Source organism: Callithrix jacchus, chromosome 8 (genome assembly GCF_049354715.1).
Source record: "Callithrix jacchus isolate 240 chromosome 8, calJac240_pri, whole genome shotgun sequence".
In the NCBI taxonomy this organism is placed as follows: Eukaryota; Metazoa; Chordata; class Mammalia; order Primates; family Cebidae; genus Callithrix; species Callithrix jacchus.
The window spans coordinates 88514600-88535197 of record NC_133509.1 but is presented as its reverse complement, the minus strand read 5'-3'; the positions used below and the strand labels follow the sequence as shown (position 1 = coordinate 88535197).

The 20598-nt window shown below is 48.4% G+C and overlaps 1 protein-coding gene across 3 annotated transcripts; it reads left to right on the top strand.

The window, feature by feature from the left end:
* Nucleotides 1–7839: 7839 nt before the first annotated feature.
* BMP4 (bone morphogenetic protein 4) lies at nucleotides 7840–14911 on the top strand. 3 transcript variants are annotated; one of them, XM_035260550.3, is made up of 4 exons: nucleotides 7840–7906; nucleotides 11240–11364; nucleotides 12466–12789; nucleotides 13747–14911. In XM_035260550.3, the coding sequence occupies exons 1-4, from the start codon at nucleotides 7845–7847 to the stop codon at nucleotides 14601–14603; spliced, it is 1368 nt and encodes a 455-aa protein (XP_035116441.1). In that variant the 5' UTR covers nucleotides 7840–7844; the 3' UTR covers nucleotides 14604–14911. The 3 variants fall into 3 exon arrangements, with proteins under 3 accessions (XP_035116441.1, XP_002753963.2, XP_003734050.1); XM_002753917.7 differs by having other exon boundaries at nucleotides 12413–12789; XM_003734002.5 differs by having other exon boundaries at nucleotides 7840–8115; nucleotides 12413–12789.
* The last annotated feature ends 5687 nt before the right edge of the window (nucleotides 14912–20598 follow it).

Here is a 20598-nt window from a genome sequence, read left to right as displayed (position 1 = left end):
AGGGGAACAAGAAGCAAAACTCGGATTTTCAGAATAAAAATCAAAATCCTGAGGAAAAACCTTCAAAAGCTATCCCTTTATGCTGAATAAAGGAAACTCCTGGTTTTGTTTTCTTTTTGTTTGACTGGCTTGCAGCAAGGCTGGAGCCCTTCAGGTTGTTGTGCAGTGATTCACTAACCCACCAGGGAATGAATGACCATCCGAAGCGGCTTCTGGCAACCTCACACCTCCTCCAGGCCTTACGAATCTCACTTTCCTGCTATTGCATCAACTTGCAGGTACCGCTGAGCTTGGCAAGTGGAAACAGCTCCTCACACAAACTCAGACATTGAGAGAGCAAGCTCTTTTCCTTGACTGATGAGAAAAGCCATCCTCTGCCACCTGGAAAGCCTGTCTTAAGATGGGAGGGGTAGTGGAGGGGGTAGCTAGTTAGGAAAGCAAGCTTAACAAATACTATCCCAATTTAATTTTCTGCGAGTATTATCGGGGCTCCCGTATCTTTGTTGTCCTGGCATTACCTTCGGCTTCACGGAGAGAACGTCAGGGAGCAGGGGCAAAATTGTCCCTCCAGAGCCTTAAGACCTCATGACCCTTTCGTTTTAAACATTTCATTCATTCATTCCGGGGATGGTCCAATGATTCCAAGTTCTGGTTAGGCGAGAACGCTTAGTGTCTCGGGAACCTCTCATGCAGATGGATGGAAATTTCGCGCGGGTGGCTCATCCAGGTTGCCCGGGCACTCGCTGTTTATTCAAGTGTGGGTCAGGTTAGCCACCAGGGGCACAAATCCTGCAAAACGGGTCTGAGAGCGGGGCGAGCTGTTGCAGGCAGGGAGGTGCAGCAGCCGAACTAAAAATAATCAGGGCAAGAGAAAGGCGGGAGGGCCAGGTTGGCGCGGTAGAGGTGGCGTGGCGGTGGGCAGCGCGCGGGAGGGGCGCAGTCAGGGTGACTCTCCACCCACCCTTCGCTGACGCGCGTGGAAGCTTACTAGGGCGACGCCTCAGGGACCCGCGAGGAGTGCCCCAGGGGAGGGCGCAGTAGCCGCCCCGCGCCCCACCCCACTGGAAAGAGCCTAGTTCTCACACCCCACTGCTCTCCTCCGGTGGCCCTGGGGTGTCGGAGGAGCACGCGGACGTTTCTAGGGTTTACCGGAGAAGTCCAGTCTGCGTCTAATCAGGGAGAGGATGAGGATAAGGAGCTGGGAAGTTGCCTTAGCTGGCTCGGGGAGGGGTGGGAGGTACTGGGGCTGGTGAGCCTCTTGCCCCCAGTGTGTTGACCCAGCTGCAGTCTAGAAAGACAACGAGGGACTCCGAACTTCCCATTCATTCTGCCTGGAGGAGGTGAGTGAAGGGTGCATCTGGGCTTCTCTCCAAGAGCAGGACTCCCTCCCTTCTTGAACCCCTCACCTCATACTTTACTTGCAGCCTAGCCTCTCAACACCTCTCTTCGATTTCTCTGACTCCTTGAAATTGAGTTCTCACAATCTCTGAGCCTGGCCCTGTGGGTGCAAGATTTTGAAGAGGGCCAAAGCCCTGCCACGCGCACTTAGCTCCATCTCTCTGCATCAGAGCTGGGATTCAGCTTTGGCGAGGGATCAAGACAGTCACTTGGGAGTCCCATTTTTTCTATCACTATCCTTTCCCCAGCCCGTCTCCTAAGCCCACGGCTCCCAGAACCTGGGGGTGGAGCCCATTTCTTTTTCTTAAACTGTTATCTGTTTTGGATGACGTTTTAGCTTCCTGCGTTTCTATCCTAAGAAATACATATCTGGCCAGTCCCCGTGGCTCACGCCTGTAATCCCAGCACTTTGGGAGGCAGAGGTGGCTGATCACCTGAGGTTAGGAGTTCAAAACCAGCCTGGCCAAAATGGTGAGACCCAGTCTCACTTAAAAGTACCAAAAAAAATTAGCTGAGCCCGGTGGCAGGTGCCTGTAATTCCAGCTACTTTGGGAGGCTGAAGCAGGAGATCACTTGAACCTGGGAGGCGGAGGTTGCAGTGAGCCAAAATTGCGCCATTGCACTCCACTCCAGCCTGGGCAACAAGAGCAAAACTCTGTCCCCACCCCCCCAAAAAAAAAAAAAAAAAAAGAAATGCATATCTGATGACCTTGCCATTTCACCCCAGAGATTGATGGTTAGCAGTGCCAGTCTGAGCTTCTTAGCAAGAGAAGCCAAGGAAGGGAAGAGCTGAGCACAAGTCTCAGATGCCTCCAGGAGCCTCTGTTCTGGCCCAGTGCTTACTAGCCCTCCCAAGAGTTTAAGAAACTTGACAAGGTTGTGCCAGACACCTCGCCTTCTACCTTGGGCTGCACTGGTCCCCAGAGGCCAGGCCTTCATTCGTTCTTGCAACTGTTCTTTCTTCTGTGGCCCCAGAGTGGATTTTCTGAAGCCACAGGACAGTTTCTCGGGTGCTGTGGCCACCAGAGGACCATAGATTAGGCTCTCCCTTATTTTGCCCTGCCCAACCATTCTTTAGAAAAAAAAGAATTTCTGTATCCATGCCCTGTCTGCTGTCCACAGTGAAAACATTGTATATTGCTAGTGGGCTTCAACTAATGGTCAAAGAAAATAATTTTTAAAAATAATTTCAAAAGTGTAGTTTCCATAAGCATTTAATTAAAAAATATACAATACAAAAAGGAGGTACCTGAATATTAAAGTATACAACTTGATGAATTTTTACAAAGTGAACATCAACAAGCATTTTGAGTTGTATATTACATCTATACTTAATTCCTGAGAGGATTTATAAATACTGTGCAATTATTCTTGATCAGAACATTAAAGAAAAAGGCTCCCCACCAAAGGGCTGTGAAATATGTGGACTACTAGTAAAAAACATCCAGGTTTTACTTATACAATGACAATTCCTTGGTTCATGTATCCCTTTGGACAGCTTTCCTTGAGAAAGACTAGAAAGCTTTTAGCATGAATTTAAGGTAGAATATTAGCTGGTATTCCCCAATTGACATCTGATTGGGGAACCACAATAACCGTTTGGTAGAGTCAGGTATCTATGTAGCTAGCACTCTGCCCTCGCTTCCAAGTGTCACTCATCCTATAGTGACACTTACATTCTTGTTCAGGTCACACTGTTCCCACACACGAGGGTCAGAAAAAGAGAATGAGAAGGATGTATGAGCACAAAACAGACATTTCAAGGTTTAATCTTTTTGATATCCTCTAAAAGAATTTATTTTCAAACAGCAACCCTGTTGCAGAATCAAGTGCATGCAGTTGACTACTTTTTTTGAAGACAAAGCTGAGAATAGTCAAAACTCAAATATCTGTCATTGCGTGCCAATCCTATCCTGATCATTCCTTAGAAAAAAAAGAATTTCCATATCCATGCCCTGTCTGCCATCCACATGTTAAACATGTTATGACATAAAAACAGTCTTTTCATCTGTCTGATATCACTGGGGGTTCATTTAGATTTCTCTGTCCATTTTGGATTTTATATTTTGAAGGATTTTCTTTAGAAAGGTTCATACTCCAGAAAGTAGCAAGGCAACAATTTAAAACATAGGGAACTGAAATAGTATTGGATTTTCTTTTGGTCACAAGAAAATATCAGCATTCTGTATTACTTAGTTTGAGTGAGGCATTATCAAAGGTTGACAACAATATTAAATGTTTAGAGAAGTAACAACTTGTGCAATTGGGTTAAAAGTTCATCTTTAGATCAGGGAAAAGAAAATGAGTTTATGTTTTAGCCAGAGGGATAGGGAAAACATTCTTAAAAGTTAGAAGTGTTAGGAATCCAAAAAATCAGACGGAAAATGCTTTTTGGACATGCCATTAAATCTCAGACTGTTAGTAAAAACTAATTGCTCAGAGTAGGTATGATTTTGACAGTGAGTAGTTACCTTGGCAGAATTGTGTTCATGGGTCAGATCTATGTAGACAAAACATAATGAGTAGACACTGGAGGTTAAGCAATTTGACTGATTTTAACTACCAGGATATACTGTCTCTGTATTTGGGGGCCTGAGAAAGACCTGTGAGGACCCTGTTCAAGCCTCACATTTTACAAGGAGGAAACTTGAACTCAGCAATAATAATCAGCTTCTTTCTCAAGATCACAACCTTTTCTCAGGAAAGGTCACATAAAAGTCTTACCCTAAGGTGGGCTTATGTAGTCATGTCAAGAAGAAACAGTTTTCTGGGTCTTGATTTTGTTTTGCTGTCTAAGAACCTGGGAAAATATCCTGAAATTCTTGGTAATAGCATGCTGCCAGGATGGAGCAGCAGCTGGTGCCTTGGCCTGGGGAAAGCTTCCAGGATAAGCTCCGGGGATCCATCCACAACACCACCCCTCACTTGCTCCCCCATCTGCAGGCCCAGGGAGAGGAGACAGACTGACCTAGTTTGGATTTGGGGTCCACCACTTTTTAGCTTTGTGACCTTGGACACTTACATAACCTCTCTAAACTTCAGATTCTTATCTGTAAGACAGGGATTTGATAATGGTTGTTGTGTGGGCCAGAGACATAGAGGGCAAATATATAACATATGATAAATATTAATAAGAGGAAAACTAATGTTTCCGGCCGATTTCAGAGATTGATTCCAATTCCAATGTCAAGTCCAATTCCAATTCCAATTGATCTATCTTATTGTGTCTCAAAACTTAGCAATGATTCTGGAAATTCCCTCCATAGATTCACCGGATACCTAATTGGCAAAGAAGGTTTGAAGACCTGATACGGTTCTTAACTGGGGATGGGGAATTAGGGACTACTATATCTATAGGATTATCTTTTCACTTGCATAGACCTACTTGGTGTGTTCAGGGCATAGTGATACTATAATTGCCATATTTAACAGTTTATAAAGCTCAAGCCAAGCATAGTCCATGCCTATTTAATGATGCCTTGGTATCAGCCTTTTAATGGTACTTAGCATAGAAAATGTAAGCAAAAAAACTTTTAAAACAGTAGCTCTCAAGCTTTAGTGTGCTTAGAATGACCAGAGAACCTTGTGAAATATACAGATTTCTGGTTCCAGATTTAGGACAGGGCGAGGCAATCTGCACTGTATCTACACTTTCACCCTACTCTGAGGCTTATTGTCCTGATAACATACTTTGAAAAAGGCTGTCCCAAGGGCTCGCGGACAGGCTATTGACCAGCTACTCTTTCTTAATGCTCTCCAGGAAAAGCCCAGCAAACAAATGCCCTCCATTCAGCAGTAGCACCATAGGAGCAATAGTTGCTCCTGCATTATGGTGGGTTTCTCCTCTTCATCAATATGCTTTAAGGGTACAGTTTCATTTGGTCTATCGACGACACTCTATAAAAATGTGAAAATTCACAGGTAAGCTTGAGCTAGGGAAAAGGACTGAACTGATTCTTCTCACCAACTCTGATCACTAGGCTGTGGTTGATTTAGCTCTCTAACCCACAAGTAATTTGTTTTTTGGCATGAGTAAGGGGGGAGAAGGAGGCGTGGGTAAAAGCAGTTGATAACAGATGGCTTGCACCCATCTAAAATGTGGAGAAAGAAAGCAAGCTGTCCCAAGAGAACTAAAGCTGAGTTCTCTTATCACATATCTGAAGATTCATATCAGGGTCTAAACAAAATATGTCAGGTAGCTTAATTGGAAACTCCCGGACTGTGAGTGTCACAGACTCATGGATGGGCCAATCAGTGGCCACTTTATTGTCTGGGCTGCAGCAAAATGAGACAATAGCTGTCATTCAAATACCTTTGGGATTAAAAAAGCCCCAAAATGACATTGGTGCTTTAAAATAAAATGAAGTCTTGCCTTTAAATACAACATATCGCTGTTGTTTCTGAGTTTAAATATTAAGAAACACTTTTTAAATGATTAAAACAATAGTGGTTGATTGAGGGGCTCAATGAGCATTTAATCTGTCTTTACTTCAGGTACTGTGCTAAAGGAGCACGCTGCCTGATGCTGCAGGAGGTTCATTAGGTAACTATTTAATGGAGTTTTAATTTTCTGTAGTTATTTTTAATAATTAATTGTCATTTTGAGTATTTGGAAGCTGGAGAGATATTTTGTCATTCTTTTGGGGTGATGTTATTGCCTGCCCTATTTTAATCAGAGGTTCTTAGAGGAGGTGGACTCAAGAATGATTTAAAATAAAACAAGATGGATGTTGGCTAAAATTACAATTAAATAATCAAATCATGTTCACATATAAAGGGAGCATGGAGATGATCTGGCCCAATCCTTTCATTCTGCAGATGAGAAAATGGAGACTCATAAGAATGAAAGGACTTGCCCAAAGCCAAGCAGCTTGTTTCCGTTGTTTGGTGCATTGTAAGGCCAGGAGACCACACTAGGCCTGGACAAGATGGCAGGACTTCTTGGCCTTGGTCTTACAGTCGCTTCTCTGATCTCAGGTATTACCCACCCTTTGTAATCTGTGTTCCACACTGGAAGTAGTTCTTGTTTTTTCAATATTGAAGGTGTATAAATGTAAAGTTTTTATAGATACGCCACTCAGAGACCTAGTAAATTTAGTAAAGACCTAAATGCTTTGTGGAGACAGTAGTGTCATGTCTGTCCCAGGGAAAGAAATCCAGGACAGGAAATGCTCAGTTCTCCAGCACTCCCCTGGCTACCTGGAGCTCAGGCGGTGAGCCTCAACCCTGCCCTAAAGCATTAGCTCTGGAGCAGAGGCTGTGATTTACTTCAGGGATCTGGGCAAGTCCCTTTAACCTGGTTGTTCTTCCCTTCCTTGTTTGTAAAACAGAGATGAGCCTGATAGCTCCCTCACAGCTCCATCAGAGGCAGTGTGTGAAATTAGTTACTGTTTGGGAAGGTTTAAAAGCCACCACATCCCACCTCCCTGCTAATATGATTACTAAAATGTTTTTATATGAAAGGGTCAATTCCCCATTCCCCCTTTTCCTTTAAAAACAGACCAAAGGGCATCTTTTCTTGTCTCTCTGTGGCCTAAAAGGTTATTGCTTCTGCGGTGATTTCCCTGGAAAGTCAGAGTGTCAGGATTCTGAGGTACACCAAAAATGAACAACAACAAAAAAATCAACAACAACCATAACACCACCAACAAAAATAACTGCAGTGCAGGTTCTTAAGAGGGCTTCTGGGCTAGAACCAGATTTTTCTAACTGTAAAAACGTGGCCCCAGACTGTCTGCAGGCCACCTCTTTAGGCCTGGGGGAGGAGGGAAGTGAGCTCCTTTACTGGGGTCTACCTGAGGGTCATCACCAAGGCTTTCCACAAAATGCACTTTAAGAATGTTTTGGAAGGAAATTCACCTTTTAAAAGCCGAAGAGGTGAAGAGGTATCTATCTCTGGCACACAGTTCTGCACACAGCCTGTTTCCCAACGTTTGGAAATCCTTTAACAGTTTATGGAAGGCCACCTTTTAAACCGATCCAACAGCTCCTTTCTCCATAACCTGATTTTAGAGGTGTTTCATTATCTCTAATTACTCGGAGTAAATGGTGATTACTCAGTGTTTTAATCATCAGTTTGGGCAGCAGTTACACTAAACTCAGGGAAGCCCAGACTCCCATGGGTATTTTTGGAAGGTACGGCGACTAGTCGGTGCATGCTTTCTAGTACCTTCGCACGTGGTCCCCAGGTGAGCCCCGGCCGCCTCCCAGAGCTGGAGGCAGCGGCGTCCCAGCCCTGACGGCAGCTGCGGACTCGGGCGCTGCCGGGGTTTCCGGGACCCGGGCCTGCTAGGCGAGGCCGGGCGGCTGGAGGGGAGGATGTGGGCGGGGCTCCCATCCCCAGAAAGGGAGGCGAGCGAGGGAGGAGGGAAGAAGGGAGGGGCCGCCGGGGAAGAGGAGGAGGAAGGAAAGAAAGAAAGCAAGGGAGGGAAAGAGGAGGAAGGAAGATGCGAGAAGGCAGAGGAGGAGGGAGGGAGGGAAGGAGCGCGGAGTCCGGCCCGGAAGCTAGGTGAGTGTGGCATCCGAGCCGAGGGACGCGAGCCTGAGAAGCCGCTGCTGCTCGGGCTGAGTATCTCGCCTGTCTCCCCGATGGGATTCTCGTCCAAGCTGTCTCGAGCCTGCAGCGCCCCAGTCCCCGACCCTCGCCCAGGTTCTCTGCAACACTTCAGAGGTCCCCAGGAGCTGCTGCTGGCGAGCCCGCTACTGCAGGGACCTATGGTGAGCAAGGCGACCTGGTGAGGGGAGTCAGGCAGAGGTCTAGGAGCCTCCTTGGAGGGAAGAAGCTGGGGGCTCAGGCTATGACCGAGGCAAAAGGTGGCCTAATTATTTTCTAATAGTGGTGCAGGAGGTAGGGATGCTGGCGCTGAAAGACATTTAAATTTTGGCTACTGCCCCTGCCCAGGCCTTCTCTGTCCAGCAGTCCCTGGGAGATTCCCACCTTTGGGAGGTGCGGGGCAGGAGGGCAGAAACTGGAGAAGCCCTTGGTAGGTGAACGTTGGAAACAAAAACTGTGGGGTCTTGGGCTGAACGCGTTGCCGGTGGGCTGGAGGTTGCGATCCTCGGACGGAAAGGGTGGGAGGAGGAAGGCAAGAGCCGGCTCTGAGGTCCGGAAAGAGTGAGGGGGCAGAACGACGTCGACAAGGGGAGCGAGCACCTAGCTGGAGGTGTTTCTGGGGTAGGGAGCGCAGTCCTGCTGGCCTCTGGAGAGTGCGCGCCGCTCCAGAGGCTTTGTCGAGGGGAGTGTCACCCAACCTGGCCCCCAGCTGGCGGGGCGCCCCGAGAGCTTGCGAACTGCATTTGAGGGACGCGCCTTCTCCACAAGCTATTTTCGTTGACTTGCGGAACCCAAGGAGCCTCTCCTCTATCATTTCACGGTGTAGGGTCCGTAGGGACGACATCCAGGATGCCAGGGGCTCCCAGGACACGTTCCTGTGGTGTCGTGTCCTATGGGGAGTTCCTGGCGGGACCAAAGGCAGACTCGCGGCCCTTCCTGACCCTCCCGGTCCGGATCCGACGGAAAAGGATCCCGTGATTCCCCGGGTCCCTGCAGACTTCTGCCAGCGGGAGTTGGTCCCGGGGCCTCAGACGCCTCCTAGGCACTGCTTTGGAGGATGGTTTGCAAGGATCGCAGTTTATGAGTTGAAGGCTTTGTGAGACGTTACACCCCCAAAAATACATACTTGGTAAACACCTCTAAACAGTTTTCGGCGTTAGGAAAAGATTCGGGAAGGGAAGTGAAGGACAATCACCCTGAGTTCCACACCTTTCCCCTAGGAAAGGGTGCTGGGGATGAAAGTTCTTTTGGCTTTTATCTTTTGAATTTAAAAATTTGAGAAGAAAAATGTGATGAGAGATGAATCCTGGTGAATCCTAAATTAAAAGACAAATCCCTCTTCTCCCTATTCTCTCAGTTGTAGAACCGCGAGCTCCCGCCCTAGGAGATTCCTCAGGGCCGAGGGTTGTCCGGGGATTCCGGGTGCCCGCCCCTTCCACGGTCGCTTTGCTCCGCGGGCACCAGGTTGCCTCCTTCTGCTTTCTCTACTTCTGGAGCTCCCCTCGCTGGGCTTTTTAAAGGGCTTCTGCGTCTCAAAACAAAACAAAACAAACCCTTTGCTATTCCCAATCCTTTCGCAGTCCGCCCCAGCGGTGGCGCGGGATCAGAACAGGCGAAAGCCGTACGCTCTTGCTGGGCGCGGACTGTCGCGCAGGGGCGCCCGCCGCCTCCGCACCCGGACCGGAGGTGTCAGTCCGCGCCGGGCAACCACGGCCGGGAGGGAGAACTGAGCTGCTCGATCCTTTACTCTTCTTCCTCAAAGTCTACCTACAAGTGCCCCCAAGAAAAAAACTAAGTGTGTGCATGGAGAGTGGGGCGGCAGGCAACCCGAACCCTCGAGCTCCGAAGCGACCCAAAGCAGCAACTGGGAGCAGCCTCAGGAAAGGGAGGCCGGGTAGAGTGGGCTTTGGGGCAGGAGTCGTGGGGCTCGGGACCCGGGGGCGACCTGGCGCGCCGGCCCCTGCTGAACGCTCAGTTGCGCCGGGTCGGGTTTTCCGAGAGGCCCTTGAGTTGAGCTACCCACGCGCGCGGCTGTATCTTCGATTAGGCAGGGCATCCCAGTAATTGCTTGAGTTGTGGGTAGGTAAAATTCTTGGAGTATTTGCTGCGACTCTGCTGCTGGTGCAACGGAGGAAGGAGGTGGGGGAAGGAAGTGGCGGGGGAAGGAGTGTGGTTGTTTAAAAAATAAGCCAAGCCGAGGCGAGAGAGACGCAGACGCAGAGGTCGAGCTCAGGCCCAAAGCTGTTCCCAGTTTTCTCGACTCCCGGGAACAAGGTGGGATTTCCTTTCTGCGCGGGGTCGGGAATTGTAAAACCTCGGCGACTTTAAGATCTGAAAACTGTGATGCGTCCTTTCTGCAGCGACGCCTTTCTGAATCTTCCCGGAGCTGCGAGTCCGGGTGGCGTCTGTCCCTCCGCCTGGAATGGCTTCTTCGCGGGTCTGCTTTGCCGGGGGAGACGGGCCGTGCAGCGGCCGATTCGGTGCGGGGATTCTCCGTAATGGTCCCGGAGCATACTAGTAACCGTTCCCCCTCACTTTCGCACAGCGATCACCCTCTAACACCTCCCTGCACCCCATTCCTGGCCCCATGCGTGACAGGGTTGGCAGCTTTCAGCCGGGAGCTAGATCGGTGGCCCGGCTCGTCCGAGCCTTAGCAGGCGTGACTGGCTGGGGTCACTGGCTGTCATTGGGAGCAGTATTTGGCCTCGCGGAGACCCTAGGGAGGAAGCGGCGGGGAGCGCGCTCGCGCACGCGCGCGTGTGTACACGCGCGTGTGCAGGGTCCCTCGGCGCTTTCCTTTTTAAGTGCCTCTCGGCGGTGAGGCTTTGGGGGGCGGGGGTGAGGCTCTCCCGACCCCGCTCCCAGCCCCACTTAGGCGGGGATAGAGCTGCAAGACGCAGCCCCTTCAGTGAGCCCCACATCCTCCGGCTTCAGGCTGCCTGGCCCGGGGCCCAGCCCAACGTACAGTGCGGAGAACCAGGTTCTCAGCGCGCTGCGCCCATAGCCCGGGAAGCTCGCCGGCGGCCGGGCACCGGCGGAGGGCTCTGCGGAGCGCCGCCGGGAGCTCCTCCCGGACCGCTGAGGCTCAGGCGGCGGGCGCGAAGGTTGGCCTCGCCTGGAGGGGGCGGACCCGCGAGGGGCCGGGGACTGTGAAGGAGGGGAGGGCGCGCGGGCCCTTTCACCGCCCTCTGCAGGAGGGGCCTCAGCGCTCACGTGACTCCGAGGGGTTGGAAGAAAAACAGAGCCTGTCTGCGCCGGAGTCTCATTATATTCAAATATTCCTTTTAGGAGCCATTCCGTAGTGCCATCCCGAGCAACGCACTGCTGCAGCTTCCCTGAGCCTTTCCAGCAAGTTTGTTCAAGATTGGCTGTCAAGAATCATGGACTGTTATTATATGCCTTGTTTTCTGTCAGTGAGTAGACACCTCTTCCTTCCCCCTCCCGGGAATTAACTCTGCCCTCACCACCCCTGCTCGCCGGCTGTCCCTCCCGTCGGACCTCCCTTGCAATGTCCACACTCCGCTCCCTGGCAGCACTGTCGCTCCCTTCTTAGCCCGGTAGCCAAGGCGCTCGAAGCGTACCAGTTCCTTTTAAAGTGCTGCTGGTGCACACTCGCCCTCTCTGGATTGCAAGAAAGGGGAGTGAGAGGGGGCTGAAGAGATGAAAGCCCGGGGTTATACCAAGAGGGCTAACCCCTCCCTTCTCCTACCCTACTTGCCCCGGGGAGCACCCAGTGTCTCCGTGGCACGTTCCCAGCCTCTTGTCAAAACTCACCGAGGTCTCCGGAACCGTCTCTCTTCCCTTCTCTGCGGGTGAGCGACCACGATCAGGCGCTTTTGGCTGGAGCATTTCAACCTGATCGCCGCAATAAAATAAGCCCTCAAGCCACTCGTTTAGTTCCCAGACCACCTTCTCGGATTCCGGACCCTGTCGCCCTCTATCTTCGCCCAGCCCCTGCCTCTCACTTTCCCGCCCTCTGGCTGCGAACCAACTGGAAGTTGTGAAAGTTGGGCTCTGAGGGTGGAGGAAAAGGGAGAGAAGCTGAAGGTCTAAAGTGGAGAGCAATGTCATTTTAATTCTCCCTCCCCCACCCCTTTTTACCCCCTCAATGTTAACTGTTTATCCTTGGAGAAGCCACGCTGAGATCATGGCTCAGATAGCAGTTAGGACAAAAAAAGATTAACAGGATGGAGGCTATCTGATTTGGGGTTATTTGACTGTAAACAAGTTAGACCAAGTAATTACAGGGCAATTCTTACTTTCAGGCCGTGCAGGGCTGCAGCTGGTGGGTGGGGGGGGGGGTGTGGTGTGGGGGAGAAGACACAAACTTGATCTTTCTGACCTGCTTTCCATCTTGACCCTCCATTTGTAGCCCTAAATGCATATGCAGAGACATCACTATTTCTCCCTATTTATTGTGTTTATTTATTCTCTAACCTTCCACCCCCTCCCCCTCCCCAGAGACACCATGATTCCTGGTAACCGAATGCTGATGGTCGTTTTATTATGCCAAGTCCTGCTAGGAGGCACGAGCCATGCTAGTTTGATACCTGAGAACGGGAAGAAAAAAGTTGCCGAGATTCAGGGCCACGCGGGAGGACGCCGCTCAGGGCAGAGCCATGAGCTCCTGCGGGACTTCGAGGCCACGCTTCTGCAGATGTTCGGGCTGCGCCGCCGCCCGCAGCCTAGCAAGAGTGCAGTCATTCCGGATTACATGCGAGATCTTTACCGGCTTCAGTCTGGGGAGGAGGAGGAAGAGCAGTTCCATAACACTGGTCTAGAGTATCCTGAGCGCCCGGCTAGCCGGGCCAACACCGTGAGGAGCTTCCACCACGAAGGTCAGTCTCTGCCCCCAGTCTGCGTGGGGGAGGGCTAGCAGGGCTGGCTACGGGGCAGTGAAAGCCCTCGGGAAGAAGAGTTCGGGTTACATCAAAGCCCCAATCTAGCAGGCTGAGGAACAGAGCTGCTTACCTCCAAGAATTTGCAGAGCTGTAGCCGAACTTATTTTTTGGAGACAGAGCGGGAGGTGTTCAGGGGAAGGGGAATGACAGCACTCAGACGTGGGCTCACCCCAGCGGTGTGTTTTTGCTATATCAAAGCCTTTTCTGCTGGATTTTCTGCCCGTTTTTTTCAAAGCACCTTCTGAATTTAATATTACAGCTGTGTGTTTGTCGGGTTTATTCAATAGGGGCCTTGTAATCCGATCTGAATGTTTCCTAGCGGATGTTTCTTTTCCAAAGTAAATCTGAGTTATTAATCCACCAGCATCATTACTGTGTTGGAATTTATTTTCCCCTCTGTAACATGATCAACAAGGCATGCTCTGTGTTTCCAAGATCACTGGGGAAATGTTTAGTAATACTCAATAGTGGAAGAGGGAGAGGGTGGCTGTGTGCATGTTTCCTCCTGCCTGTACTCTATTGGCCCCTCTTTTTCTTTACAACCACTTGTAAAGAAAACTGGACACAAAGCCAAGAGGGGGTTTTAAAAGAGGAGTCTGATAGTGGTGCCATACAGGAGTTGACACATGGAAATTATTAGAAATATCAAGGAGGCTGGTAGATAGTTTCTGTCTTTGGTGCTTGAGAAATGCTAGACACATTTTGCGGGTTTGCTAACTGCCCCACTTATATGCTCCTTCAAATTAAGGGGTATGCTTATTCCCCCCAGTAGGTTTCCCCCTGCATAAGCAGAATTCACCACTGATCATCCAACCCTGAGCTATCTCTTGACTTCCGTCTTTGAGAAAAGTTCATGTGCTTTTTCTTTTCCTCTTCCTTCCTAACTGTGCCTAGAACATCTGGAGAACATCCCAGGGATCAGTGAAAACTCTGCTTTTCGTTTCCTCTTTAACCTCAGCAGCATCCCAGAGAACGAGGTGATCTCCTCCGCAGAGCTGCGGCTCTTCCGGGAGCAGGTGGACCAGGGCCCTGATTGGGAACGGGGCTTCCACCGTATAAACATTTATGAGGTTATGAAGCCCCCAACAGAAGTGGTGCCTGGGCACCTCATCATACGACTACTGGACACGAGACTGGTCCACCACAATGTGACACGGTGGGAAACTTTTGATGTGAGCCCAGCGGTCCTTCGCTGGACCCGGGAGAAGCAGCCGAACTATGGGCTGGCCATTGAGGTGACTCACCTCCATCAAACTCGGACCCACCAGGGCCAGCATGTCAGGATTAGACGATCGTTACCTCAAGGGAGTGGGAATTGGGCCCAACTCCGGCCCCTCCTGGTCACCTTTGGCCATGATGGCCGGGGCCATGCTTTAACCCGACGCCGGAGGGCCAAGCGTAGCCCTAAGCATCACCCACAGCGGGCCCGGAAGAAGAATAAGAACTGCCGGCGCCACTCACTCTACGTGGATTTCAGTGATGTGGGCTGGAATGACTGGATTGTGGCCCCACCAGGCTACCAGGCCTTCTACTGCCATGGGGACTGCCCCTTTCCACTGGCTGACCACCTCAACTCAACCAACCATGCCATTGTGCAGACCCTGGTCAATTCTGTCAATTCCAGTATCCCCAAAGCCTGTTGTGTGCCCACTGAACTGAGCGCCATCTCCATGCTGTACCTGGATGAGTATGACAAAGTGGTACTGAAAAATTATCAAGAGATGGTAGTAGAGGGATGTGGGTGCCGCTGAAATCAGGCTGTCCTTGAGGATAGACAGACAGATATGCACACCACACACACCACACACACACACACACACACTATACACACACGTTCCCATCCACTCACCCACACACTACACAGACTGCTTCCTTATAGCTGGACTTCTATTTTTAAAAAAAAAAAAAAAAAAAAAGGAAAAAAACCCCTAAACATTCACCTTGACCTTATTTATGACTTTACGTGCAAATGTTTTGACCATATTGATCATATATTTTGACAAAATATATTTATAACTACATATTAAAAGAAAAAAATAAAATGAGTCATTATTTTAAAGGTAAATCATGGCTTTTTTCTCTGTAATCCTTTTTCTTTCCCTTCAGGCTCATCTCTTTTGAATGAGGTTTTTTTTTCTGTTGAGTTGAGTTGGAGGCTAGATGGAAGTCCAAAGGTGGTACCTGGAGGTGGTTAAGTTGTAGGGACAGGAAGTAAACTGTTGGCAAAGAGAGATGGTAATTGCCAGCATGAATTGTTTTCCATTTCTATTTAATGTTAACAAGGATGCAGTGTCCTCTCCCATCTGGATGACACATGCCTTGGAGAAACACTGGGAGGAGAGGAGTGTAGGTCTTTAGTCTGACCTACACTCCTCTCCTGTACATCTGTCTCACTCACCTGTTGAGGCGCATCAACACTGAGTGTGATGAGGTCTCAACTCTAGAAGAATGATTACCCACCTCTGTTTTTATGATACCTCAGGGCATCTCCAGTTATTCGGGCACCAATGTGATATTTCCAAATCAAAACTAATTTGTACACTGACATCTTAATGTGTGTGTGAAGGCATGTTTTTACTTTTTTTTTTCTCCACGGACTCTTTTTTTTCTCTAGGACTCTTGTTTTTTCTTTTGTCTTTTTTTAAACAGGTTCTCTCTCTGTTGCCCCAGGCTGGTCTTGAACTCCTGGGCTCAAGCAATCTTCTCTTTTCAGCCTCTCTGGGATTACAGGCATACACTGCTATCTTGTCTTTTTTTTTTTTTTGAACAAATAATGTGCCCTACCTTCAAAAAGTTTGATGACTACTAATTTAATATACCACATGGTAGAATTTTCCGTTGTTTTTTGACTTTTTCCATTGTCCTCTTTTCCCCAAGTGAAGATCCCAACAGATTGTGCTGGGTGGGGGTTGGCAATGGGGTCAGATAGTAAAGGGTCAGAATTTCTAAGCAGGCACTGTGAAGGTGTCCCACTATTATACAGCAATCTCTTGAGTCAAATGTCAACTCTCCTTTTCTCTTTGTGCTGCCTCCCTCACACCCTCATCCCTGCAGTTGGGTCAGAAAGTGGTAGATCTGATGTTCTGTGCCAGGGTTTCTTAAAGGAAAAAGCTCAATTTTTGGACAAAGTTAAAAAAAGGATGATGCCAACGTACTCTCAGTCAAGGGCTGCCAGCAGGCAGAGAAATGCCTTTCTGGAATGACGTGGATGTAGGGATTAAGAGGACCAGAGGAGAGGCCTTTGCTTTACTTGCCACCAACAACTAAATTAAGCTCTTGAATCTTGGTCAGTGCTGGCTCACTTCACGTGTGCATTTCTCAGCACATATACGAAATGAGCCAGCACAGACAGGATCCCTTTGGGGCAGAAATATTTAGTGTCTTTGTATGGTCTCTGTGGGGAAGGCTGATAGTGCCTTTCTCCATCATGAAAGTGCATTTCTCCATCATGAAGGTGTAGATATGAGCGGTAGTACTGTGGTTGCTGGCGGTGTGTGCACCCAGAGAATGTGTGTGGTGCACACTCCTGGCATTTGCATTCTTCTGTGTGTGGGGTATGCACCCTTGCATTCTTTTACACACACTCTTTCTTACATGTGCTCTTGGGAGTGGGGTGGGTGAAGCAGGATTCATTTTTGTTTTTAATTACTGAAGTCCTACACTCCTCCAAAAGGAGCAGCTTAGTGGAAACCAATAAAAATTGAAGCGGGGTGGTTGCCAAAACCCCAGCTCCCCGGAGAGCGCAGGTGGAAAGAAGAGATCAGAGCCCCAGGCAAAGGCAGCAAGACTCCACAGTTCCTCCAAAACTCCCCGCAAAAAGGGATCCTTCCCCCATCCCTCCAGCCCCCCAGGTCGCTGCCCCTTTGATTAATGGTATGGAGCTCAAATAAATCATTTAGGGAAGCCCATTATGGAGTCCCCTCAGGCATCCTCATTTTGTTTTGTCCAATTTCTAGCAACTTTCTGAAATGTCGATGTCATTGAAAAGGAACCAGTGGATCTCCAGCACTTGAACAAATTATCCTCGGGCCAGTACCGAGCCCTGTGGCTGTCCAGTTTCTAGCAACCAACCCTTCCCTCCATCCTCCCGTCTCCTACTGGCTTATTTTCAGGAATGGATAATGTTGTTTATTTGTTCAGCCAAATATTTGGTCTGGGGAATTTACCATGAAATTCTGTGAATTGCATATACCTAGTTAACAAAATAGTCCTAATGCCACAAATGTTAGCATGGAAAACAAAGAGCTATGGCCAGCGTTAACTCTTTAAATTCTGTTTGAAAGCTTAGTCCTAAGGCTCGGGGAGATTTAAAAAAAAAAGGTGGGGGGATGTGTGAAGATTATTTAATTTAGGTTTTGGTATTTAATATTTTTGCCTAATAGTGCAGTACCTTAGGGAAGTCGTAAGGTGATTCTCGGCGTTGCTTTTGGATCAAGCCTACCATTTCTCCCGCTTCATGTTTTTTTTTCTTTCTCCAGAGTAATGTTCCTATTACTTAAAGAAAGATGAGGAAGGAGGCTCGTCCTTGAGGAGTTCCGCAAAGTCGTAACCACAAACGAAGAGGTGCTTGGTCGATCCCTACCCAACCCTTAAACTGGAACCAGCTTCCTAGGAGCTTAAGATTAAAAAAAAAGAAAGAAAAGGAAAGAAAGAAAAAAGTGGGGGGTGGGGTGGGGAGGGACGCATTAAACATTCCCCTGCTTTCGTTGCATAATTCGCCCGGAACCTGCCAGGTGACCTGCTGACTTTGTTTTCTGTCTTGACCGTGCTTCGTTCCACCAACCCCCTCGCCGCCTGGCTGCGCCACACTGAGAGGGCTCCGCGCGGCCGCGGCGCTGGCAGACCCCAATAGTCACCCGGCCTTGGACAGGCGTCAAGATCCGGCCCCAGTGGCCCCGCCTCCCGCCCGCTCCGGCGCTCTCGGGCCGGGCGGCGGCGGGGGCACCAGGGGGCGTCTTCCCTGCGGGGGACCAGGGGACCGTGCTTGTGGCGGCGGCGCTCAGGAGCCGCGCTGCGGGAGTCCACCCCTCCCCATCCCCGCGGACTGCGGACTACGGGTCCCACCGCCGGGACCCACAACCCGGCCCGCTCCTGCGCCCTCGGGGAGCCAGGGCTCAGGTGAAGCTCTTCAGAGAAAGACGTATCTCATTATCGCTCTCGGGTCCTCGGGGCGGTCTCTCGGCAGATTTCACGTGAAATTGGGTCAAACGGCCGCGCAGAAGCGTGGAGTCTGCCGGGCAGGCTCCTCATGGTGGAGGGGCTTAAGAGGGGCCGAGACCTTTAGGAGTTTTGTGTAGAGGGCGGAGAATTAGCGGGAATGAGGGAGTGAGGGTCTCCAGCCTCCGAGCTCACGGTGGGCCTAAATACCCGGGTGGCTCAACGGGAGCGGGGACGTGGAAGAGTGCGAAACAGGCCCGCTGGGTGAGGGTCGGGCGTGCGACAGGCCCAGGAGGCTGAGCTGCTGTCTCGGGCCCCTTGGGGACGCGGAGAGCCCTGGGTCCTAGCTGAACTGCCGCCAGGCCCCCGCTCCCAACAGTCGGGGGAGGGAGGGGAAAGAGAGGCCACCGGTGTGCAAGAGTGGAGTTGGCCGACGGCTTTCAGAAATGAGATCCAAGCCCGTGATGCAGAATGACAGCGCCTCAGTTGACCTCCGCAGGGCCTCTGGCCCGGGGACTCACCGTGCCCGCCCTCACTCCCCCTCCAAAGGTGAGCCAGGAGGAAAAAGCTTATCCAAGGTCCAGGTCTCCTAACTATTTGTTATCAAAGATACTTCAGCACAAAACAAAGTTTACAAACTATTCACATACTGTCTTCTGAAAAAAAAAAGAATAATGCAAGTGCAACGTTGGTGACCTTACATCACCTGGGAATCAGAAAGTTGTTAGTATTCCCTAGAGGAATTTAGGATAACTGATGGACTGCCAAATTAGAATTGATGCAGCTATTCAGGCTTACCATGTGATACAAACTAGCACAAGTCTGAAAACTGTAACTGGAAATTAAATTCAGAGTGGTTAGAAATGTGGTCTGGGTGGGATTGCAAGGATCCCATTTCCCTATGCATTTAGCACCTAATGGGAGAATAAACAAACAGTCAAAACTGTAGTGCTCACCAGTAGGGAAAAGTGACTGGTATTAGGAAAAATGAATTGCTTTAATGTTAAAAAAAAAAAAAAACCAACCCAGGAATTATTTTAAAAAAGAAGTCAAAAGTTCAAGGTGTGCAACATTTAGTCAATTCTAGAAAAAAAATTTTAAATATTTTCTTCAGCTTGGAAACCATTTGAAATGACCATTCGTAAGTCACTTTATTTAAAGTATTAGAGCAAGTTCCAGTTGTTTCTGCTTTTGGTCTCTTGTCAAAATATTCTTTATAAACTGAGTGAAAATATAAATGTTATAGTATATGGTTCAGAAAAAACAATTCAGAAAATGCTATAGGATTCTAAAATGTTTACCTCAAAAATTTGAGTGAAATTTGAGGAAAAGAAGACAAGATGGAACAATAATTTGCCGAGTTGTGTTACTAATGAGAATTTCTGAAGTCCAGTTTTCAGTCAGTTTTGCCACATTTTCTAAGGAAAAGATCTCATTGATCTCTTTTAACTTTTTATAGCTTGATTTCTAGGAAAAATATATTTAAATGACTACAAAGTTTCCCCACCCCAAATCCTGGAACCTGGTAGTCCAGTGCAAGTAACTTCTAGTTTTGCAAAATTTCATTATTGTTACTTTAGCAATATATTTTTTTCCCGTTTTATTAACTGAAGTCCTCACTAGCAGGTAATTCTCTAAACAGGCCAAAGCACACTGATTGAGATTTTAATAGACTAGACTCAATAGTTTAGTCCTGTAATTACTTCTGTCTCCCTAAGTTACTAGCAGATGATCCCATCTTGCATATAGTTGTCCATGATTGAGTTAAGAAAATGTACAATTGTGTTCAACTCAAGCTTCTTGCTGACTTAATCTTTTAATCCTTGTCATTTGGTTTTAAAAGCAGTTTGGTTCTGAGGTAGGACCTGGGCAAAGAGGCCAAAGATATGTGCCTTAACAGAGATGGGGTGTGGTATGGTTGAGGCTATACCCAATGTTCCTTGAATTCATTTATAATTCAAATGTAGAAAAATGTGTATCTTTTGAGCACTGATTTATGTACCTTCTTTAATTGGTCAGTGAAAGCTGTATAACCCAAAGTGTTAACTTAGCTTCAGAAAGCTCACGGACCCAAGCGTTTAATGTCCAATTGCAATGTCGCTTTCTAGCTAGATGGACACAACTATTCTTTTCCTTCTGCTGTTGTTACTAAAATGTAGTAAAATGACATTCGGGTTCCTTTTTGAGAAAGTCAATTGATTTATAATCTCATCCTTCTAAAGCAACTGCTTAGGTTTTTGTTTTCTTTTAGTCTTTGTTTATATGCTTATGTTTTCCTATAGCATTTGTGTTCTCTTTTTCTTAATTTTGGAATAATATTATAACCTTAAGATTTTAAATCTTAATTGTATAGTTTATACATATGTCAATGTGAATCACCTCCACTTCTTTGAGAGAAAGTAGACTGGGTATAAAACTTAAAATGTTTAACCTCAAGCAATTTTAAGCAGTCTGGACATAGTATCAGGGCTGTGGGCACCGTGTCCAAATCTTATTAAGATTCTTACTGACTTCTTAAGGCTCAGCTTAAGCATTGTGGTCCCAGTACTAAACAGAATGCTCCTTTGTGTGATTTAAGTATTCTGAAAA

Bases quoted from the DNA above. Each gene is read 5' to 3' on its own strand.
- BMP4 (XM_035260550.3), top strand. From the start codon at position 7,845: ATGCGAGAAGGCAGAGGAGGAGGGAGGGAGGGAAGGAGCGCGGAGTCC. The intron at 7,907-11,239 runs GTGAGTGTGGCA...TATTCCTTTTAG, and splicing joins GAGTCCGGCCCGGAAGCTAG to GAGCCATTCCGTAGTGCCAT. The intron at 11,365-12,465 runs GTGAGTAGACAC...TATTATGCCAAG, and splicing joins ATATGCCTTGTTTTCTGTCA to TCCTGCTAGGAGGCACGAGC.